The sequence below is a fragment of the Panicum virgatum genome, chromosome 9N, assembly GCF_016808335.1.
Source record: "Panicum virgatum strain AP13 chromosome 9N, P.virgatum_v5, whole genome shotgun sequence".
Classification (NCBI taxonomy): Eukaryota; Viridiplantae; Streptophyta; class Magnoliopsida; order Poales; family Poaceae; genus Panicum; species Panicum virgatum.
Genome location: NC_053153.1, coordinates 54,372,211 through 54,379,861, shown reverse-complemented (window position 1 = coordinate 54,379,861; position 7,651 = coordinate 54,372,211). Strand labels below are relative to the sequence as shown.

Genomic DNA, 7,651 nt, shown 5'->3' with positions numbered 1-7,651 from the left:
GGACCGGCCGTCGCGCGGGCCTCCACCTCCATGGCCGCCCCGTGCGGGCCTTCGCCGCCAGTTCTCGATGGCCGTTGTGCTTGCGGCTAGCGAGGATGGCGAGAAGCTAAGTTACCCGGATACGGATACGCGTATCAGTATCGAGGCCGATACGGATACATGGATACGGCATTTTCCCCAATACCACCGATACGTGGATACGTTTCAATTTTTTAAATAAATAAATAAGAAACAATGCATAGCAAATTCAAAACAATAAGAATGACCAAGTGTCTGATATTTGACATATGTCTCAGATTTGAGTGCACAAAGACCAAATCGTCATGATCAATTGGATTTTATATCAAATCGTGGCTGCAGATCCTACGTAATCACTAGCACTTGCGCGAGCACCAGCACCGGCAGTAGCACTAGCACCGCTCGATGTAGCCATCTACAGAAGAAAGCAAGAAGCCAAGAACAAGCGAGCGGAGCGGGCTCACCTCCACGGGCGGCGAGGATCCGGCTCAGGGGCCCTCCTTCCCGCCGGTGGCGGTGCGTGGATCCAGAGGAGGCGCGACCGCAGGCGTGGCGCACGGATCGAGAGCAAGCGGCGCTTCTTCCTCTCCGAATCGGCGCAGATCGAGTCTGCGAGCTTCTTCCCCGGCGGCTCGAGTTCGGATTCCAGCAGCGCGAGCTTCCCCCACCTGCGGCGGCTCGGTTCCTTGCGGGCTCGACGGCGCGGACCCAGGAGGCCCAGCTGCCCGCGAGATCCATCCGCGGAGGCGCGGACTGTTCTTCCCGGAGCAGCAGGTCGGCTCGACGCGGCTCTCCTTCCCTGCGGCGATTTCTTCCTCCCCGGCGCTCCTCCTTATCGGCGTGCGGTGATTCATCGCCGGCGCTCGTGCGGACGGGCGCTCGTGCAGTCGCGCGGGCGGCGCCTGCGAGCGTGTTGTGCGTCGGGGGCTAGGTCAGGGGCAATGGGGTATGCGATAGGAGGCTGGAGAGCTATCTGGGCTGGGCCGTGTCCAGAAAATGCACAGATACGTGTCCGGCCCACGTATCGAATTTCTCGCGATTTAATTTTTTACCGATACACCACGGACACGTATCAGCGACGTATCGGCGCCGTATCCGTGTCCGAGACGTATCGGACACGCGATACGGCGCCTTCCAGCCGTGTCCGGGTAATAGAGGCGAGAAGGGGGGGGTGAGGCGCCGGAGGTAGGCAGGCCAAGAGAGAGAGAGAATAGAGATAGAGCTATAGAGAGACCCCGGGGTGGCGCTGGCGACCGGCGGCCATGGCCTTCGCGCGGGGTAGCTTCTCCGCCGTTGCAAGGCCCGCCGTCGGGGACGGAGCACCTGCTCCTCTGTCACCATGGAGGCCCGCCGGCGTCCGATCTCGACGGGGAGCTCCGAGCTCGACGCCATGGAGGCCCACTAGCGCCTGAAGTGCTTGACTCGGAGCGCATCCGCACATGAGCTAGGCTCCGGGGAGGTCGGAGAAGCTGCTGCCGGGAAGCTTGCGCAGGCCCTACGCGGCTGGGGTAAAAAAAGAGAAAAATAATTCTGACGTGTGGGACCCACGGATAGTAGTTGGTATAGAGTAAAGATATAGATGATGGATGTGTGCGAAGAAAAGTGGTATAGTGAAGAGAATCTCGATAAACATAATAGAATATTCATTTTAGAGAAAGAAAATAGAGGATGACGAGCGCTGATAGCCTTAATCAAGTTGATATGGACTAATGCTCATGCTCACCAAGGGCTATTTCATTCTACGGGTCTCTTCTCTCTCAATTTTCTGGGTAGGGCAATTGACCCAATATTCTCGTCCGTCTCGGACTGGGCAAATTTAATCGAGAATCGAGTACCGAACCGAATTAACCAAAAAACGAAACCGAAACAACAGGAATCCAGAATTTCGATTTTCTGTTCCCAATTCTCGTGAATCGAAGTCTTCTGTTCGATTCACGCATGAAGCCCAAGTGGCCCAACTCGGGCAACCGAGGAGCCCAGTCCATATGCAAATTAACGCATGAAGCCCAAGTGGCCCAACCCGGCGGCCCATCATTCTAACCCTAGCCCACGTCCCCACGCAGCGCAGCTCTGAGTCTCCCTCCCGGCGGCCGGCGTCCGCTCCCCACCCCGCCGCCCCTGCACAGCTGCTCGCCAGCTCCCGCCGCCCCTAGCTCCTACCCCTACCGCCAGCAACTCCCGCCGCTGTCCAGCTCCCGGACGCGCGCGGCCGCGGCGGCAGCGCGCGGCAGCGGCGGAGCGCACGGCCGCGGAGGCAGGGCGACGGCGGCAGCGCGCGGCCGCGTGAGGACGAGGCGTCTCGGATCGAAGACGACGGCGGCCGGCGGGCGCGCGACGACGACGGTGGCTGGTGGGCGCGACACAGCGGCGGTAGCTTCCCCACGGCGACGGCAGCTCTCACCCGTTTAACCCTCCCTTCTCCCCTCGACCTGTCGTCGTCTCGTCGACCACCCCTCCGGCTCTCCCACCATCCCGCGATCTACCGGCCGCCGCTGCCATGGCTTTCGCCGCGCGGAGGAGGGTTGCCACCAGCCTCTCCGACCACTTCTCCCGACACCTCTGCCCCTCCATCTCGCACCTCATCCCGCCCCACCACGACCGCTCCGAGAGCCCCTCCTCGGCCGCCCCACCTTCACCTCAATCACCACCCGCAAAGCCGTTCCCCTCCTCCCTTGCTCGGCCGTCGAGATCCCGAGCCCTTACCAGCCTCCACCTCCCCCTTCCCTTCGCACTCCACCTCGCGGCGCACCGTAACCTCTCCACGACCTCCTCCGCATCAGCACCAGACGTCGATGTCGCGGCACGCATGCTCACCGAAGCCGCCTCCTCGGTCCCGGTGTCGGAGCTGCTCTCGGACGAAGTGGTTTCTGCCGCAGCCTCCGTACCCGTGACTCCAGCGCCGTACGCGGGGGAGGTGGCTGCCGCAGCAGCCGAATCATTTCCCCCAGTCGCCGCCCTGCAATACCTCCTGGACGCCGTGCAGTCCTTCACTGGCCTCAACTGGTATGCCTTCGTTGGTGCTGCGCAAGGTTTTTTAGCTTCGGTTTCTTCCTGTAAACGTCCTGCAATGTGGTTCCATCTTCCTGCTTGGTGATGTGTAGCCGTGTAGGTGGGCTACAATTGCGCTGACAACACTGCTGATCCGGTTACTGACAGTCCCATTGCTCATCAACCAGATGAAGTCCACGATGAAGTTAAATGTAATGCATGCACTTTAGAACCTTATCTTCCTAGTAAATGCTCTATTTTCACTCATGTTTGTTAATATGAGAGCGCACAAACTTGTACAGTTTATCAAATTCGAAACTAAACGTCTGAAACTTCCCAAAATCGATCATGAGTTTGTTGAAGCAAAGGATTACACCTTTCTGTGCATTTTCTAGTGATGCTAATGCTAGAAAATAGAAACCCACAGCATATTGCTGGATGGATGCATGTTTTGGTGTAATTTGAATGTAGCTATCACAAAAGTGGATTTAAAGTGAACTTTTTGTATGCTTTAAATTTTTAGTATAGTTAACCGAGGAAATCTCAAACCCAACCCTGAACCGGAACATGCAAATTAAAGGCATGCGGCTTCGGGCTGTGGCTTTTCCTCAATGTTCTCACATCCAACATACTAAAATAGCCAGAATGGAAATTATTTGGGGGAGAAGAACAATCTGATTATGGTGTTTGTTCTTGAGTCATGACTGCAATAGCTTTGAACCTTCACATTAGCATGTACAGCGTGCAGTTGTGGCTGTGAACGTGTAGTTAAAGGCATTAATAAGAAACATCATACCGCGCAGTGAGTTTTTGAAGGTGCATAAGTAAATCGCAGGAAGGCATTCTTTTGCACTTGAAATTCTGAAATTCAAGATCTCGTCCAACTCTAAAAGAGGAAGAGGTGTTGGATATTCCTTCTGCTATGTATTCCTTTTGCTATGTCATTTTGTTTTTTTAGAAAAAATATCCTATCATACACATCTAAGTGGACTTCAACACTGTGATGCAGGACTTGAGACCAGAAATTGAAGCCATCAATGAAGAGATGCGAAATGTGAGTGCATTTATTTTTTTCAGTTAACCTTGCAGTTTATATGGTATTTTTGTAGGATTTGGGTATGCTATAATGTTATACTATTTTACTATGTATGCCTTTCAGTCAACTGATCCAAGATCAATGGAAGTGGGGAAACAGAAATTGGGCGAGCTATTCATTAGGTATGCAGCTTTATATATACATCTGAGTTTTTATTTAATTTCAAAACTGCAAGTGACTTTCTTGTTTCATTTCTGCATGGTTCCAAATATTTTGAGTATTGATGTTACAAATTCACCATTTTTACCAGGCCTATTCAACATCTCGAACTTATATTTATTCTTTTAATTGACTAGCTTCACATAAGACTTTTGGATGTTATTTCCCTCATGCCATCATCTGTGCGTGCAATATGAAAGCAACCTCCATTGTCCCAAGTCGCTGAATATCTTAACTAACTTGACATTTACGCCATTGAAGGGTCTATTCATACAGGGGCCCATATTCATGAGCTTTTTCTTTGCAACTTATATTTATTCTTTTAATTGACTAGCTTCACATACTTTTGGATTTATTTCCCTCATGCCATCATCTGTGCGTGCAATATGAAAGCAACCTCCATTGTCCCAAGTCGCTGAATATCTTAACTAACTTGACCGCCCCTTTGATTAGCTTTTGCAATTACTCTATTCTTTCTCTTGTCATATAAACTGTATGGGAGTTTTTTAATTGTTTCATTGCTGTCTTGTTTCAGACATGATGTGACTCCATTTACGCCATTGAAGGGTCTATTCATACAGGGGCCCATATTCATGAGCTTTTTCTTTGCTGTAAGTTTACACCACTTTGTTACATCCTAAGTTCTAATCAGTAATTTCATTGTCTCCGAATTATATAGTATTGTGTAGCAATAGCATTTGCCTTAATTTTGCTAGTTCTAACATCTTATGTTTTCTATTCCAATTGTAGATATCTAACATGGTTGAGAAAGTCCCTTCTCTTAAAGGTGGCGGAGCATATTGGTTTACTGATTTGACAATTCCTGATGATCTTCTCATCCTCCCAGTGTTAACATCACTGTCATTTTTGGCTACTGTAGAGGTTTGCATTATGCCGCTGTAATTCAAGTGTTTTATCTATTATTTTGTTTTCAAGATATTATTGATTTTATTCCAGCTCAATATGCAAGATGGCATGGAAGGAAATCCTATGGTAGAATCAATGAAAAAGTTATCCAGATTTTTGGGGGTTATGGTTGTTCCATTTACAATAGGCTTTCCAAAGGTATGTAACTATGAACTACTTAGGATTTTAAGTATCAATTTCCTGTTCTGTTGGCTTCATTTACAATGAGCTTTACTAGGACACAAAACTCTAAAATTACTTTATAAGAAATTTTCTATAAGGGCTAAAAAATATTTCAATAAGGGCAAGCTCTCATTCTGGGTACTCCCTCCCAAACACTAGATGTGCCCCCCTCAAAATAAATGAATGAACTGTCTGCAGGGTGATTTGGATATGTACCGCCATAGCCCATTTTTTGGACACAGATAGCCTGGTTCTGAAACTGGCCATAACAGGCCTTTACCGGGAAAGTCCACCCAATACTTCTCTACAACCACTACTAGATTAGGACTCTCTGTGCTTCTCTACAACCACTACCAGAATTAGGACTGTCTATACTTCTCTAGTACCATGACTGAAAGTTATGGCTGCCTACTTTTGCCATACATTCAAAATAATTTCAGGGGAGGTGTGTTGGAGCCTTCTAAGATCATCTAGAAATGGGTTAGAGAGGAAGTCTATTTTGTGTTGTACATTTTGGAGCTTTGGAGCAGCCATTTAGATTTTTGCTACTGCTCTAGAAGCTACGGCTAGTTGTTTTACCCCAAAATACTGTCAAAATATGCTGCATTGAACGAAAAGACAGTCGGTAAGGGAGCTATTTGTGGTGCAAGTTTTGCTAGTTCCTACTTCCTAAAAAGTCTATACTTATCCTGAGGAATCCAAATTTAACATTCACTATCACCCCAGATATGCTCAGCTTTGATTACCTTGGAACTACAGCACCATAATTTGTACATCTGTGCTGCTATTAATCTTTTTTCTTTTACAGGCCATTTTTTTTTACTGGGTCACATCGAACTTGTTCTCGCTTGTATATGGTGTTGGTATATTACTTGCCACCTTGGGATCTATTGTGTATTCATAGTCTATACCTATTCCTTAACTGATAATTTTTTTTTGCTTTTCTCAGTTATCCGGAAACCAGCCATAAGGGTATGGTTGGATCTTCCTCCCTTGGAATCTCAGCCCACACCTGCACGAATGCAAGCCTTAAGCCTCTTTGGTGGACCCAAGCCAAGTCCTGGAGTTTATTCTCCTATCGCAGACAAGGAGTGCGAGCAATCTGGAGTTGGTTCTCCTATTGCAGACAAGGAGTGCGAGCAATCTGGAGTTGGTTCTCCTATTGCAGACAAGGAGTGCGAGCAATCTGGAGTTGATTCTCCTATTGCAGACAAGGAGTGCGAGCAATCTAGCTCTGTGCTGAGTGATCGTATCAGAGATCTTGAGAACAAGGCGAAATCTAGAGGTGAATCTCAAGAGTAGTTCCTGATTTTTGTGCACGTGGAAGTAAAGAAGCACAGCTCCTTTTGGGTTTTGTAACTTCATGGTGGGGGGAAGGACACCCAGTATGTGTGGATCGTATTGAGGTTTGATTTGGGAGAGGTGCCTGTTTTTCAGATCATGGGTCCAGTGTCATTTCAGTGAATAAATTGGAGCAATTGTAGCATTTGTAATTGTTTCATAATACGATATAACCTATATGGGATGGGGCCCTGCAGGCCGCAGCTGGCGAGGTCGCGGGCACGGGCGTAGGCAGCTGCCAAGCGGCGGCGGCGGCGGCGCCTGCACAGGTTGCAAGTTGCAACTCGGCGGCGCTAGAGTGCTCCATGCAGCAGGCGGCAGCAACAGAGTTTTAACTTTTTGGGTATTTGCTGGGTCAACTGGTTTATTTATCAAGCTAGATCGAATATCTCAATGGGTCATCTGGGTCAGTAACTGGTCGATCCAATTTCAACCCACTTGCATCTTTACGGACACGTCATATGGCTCTGTTTGGTTTGTGCTGTGCTAGTGAATAGTAACACTTTGACCACTAATTACGGTGTTAAACAAAGCCAGTTTACAAAATCAACGTCAGAACCCCGCGCTAGTGATCCTAAAGAATCTAATGAGGTTTTTGACCGCGCGATTAGAGGATAGTTATTGTAACATCATTGTAGCAAATCATCGATTAATTATCGTCATTAGATTCGTCGCGAAAAGTTACACCCATCCCTAAATTTTTTTTACAAATATACTTCATTCAGTCCATGCGGAAAAGATTCTCTTCTAGCGCTAGGATTCTAGCGTCAAACCAAATAAGGCCTATAATAGTAAACCTAAGCCTGTGCTAGTCAAAACCCAAACCCAGTGAAAAAAATTCCACTCTAGAGAATCTAACTAATGCGCAAAAGCTCCTTTGAAGGAGAGAACGCAGAGAATCTTTGTTTCCACTCAGGTGGAAGTTTAACCATTTTCCACACACCCATCTAGATAGGCTAT

At 48.4% G+C, this 7,651-nt stretch overlaps 1 protein-coding gene across 1 annotated transcript; it reads left to right on the top strand.

The window, feature by feature from the left end:
* The first annotated feature begins 2,109 nt into the window (after positions 1–2,109).
* LOC120690465 (mitochondrial inner membrane protein OXA1-like) lies at positions 2,110–6,854 on the top strand. Its single transcript, XM_039973116.1, has 9 exons — positions 2,110–3,021; positions 3,128–3,218; positions 4,016–4,060; positions 4,166–4,224; positions 4,797–4,872; positions 5,012–5,143; positions 5,219–5,326; positions 6,159–6,213; positions 6,300–6,854. The coding sequence occupies exons 1-9, from the start codon at positions 2,516–2,518 to the stop codon at positions 6,650–6,652; spliced, it is 1,425 nt and encodes a 474-aa protein (XP_039829050.1). The 5' UTR covers positions 2,110–2,515; the 3' UTR covers positions 6,653–6,854.
* The last annotated feature ends 797 nt before the right edge of the window (positions 6,855–7,651 follow it).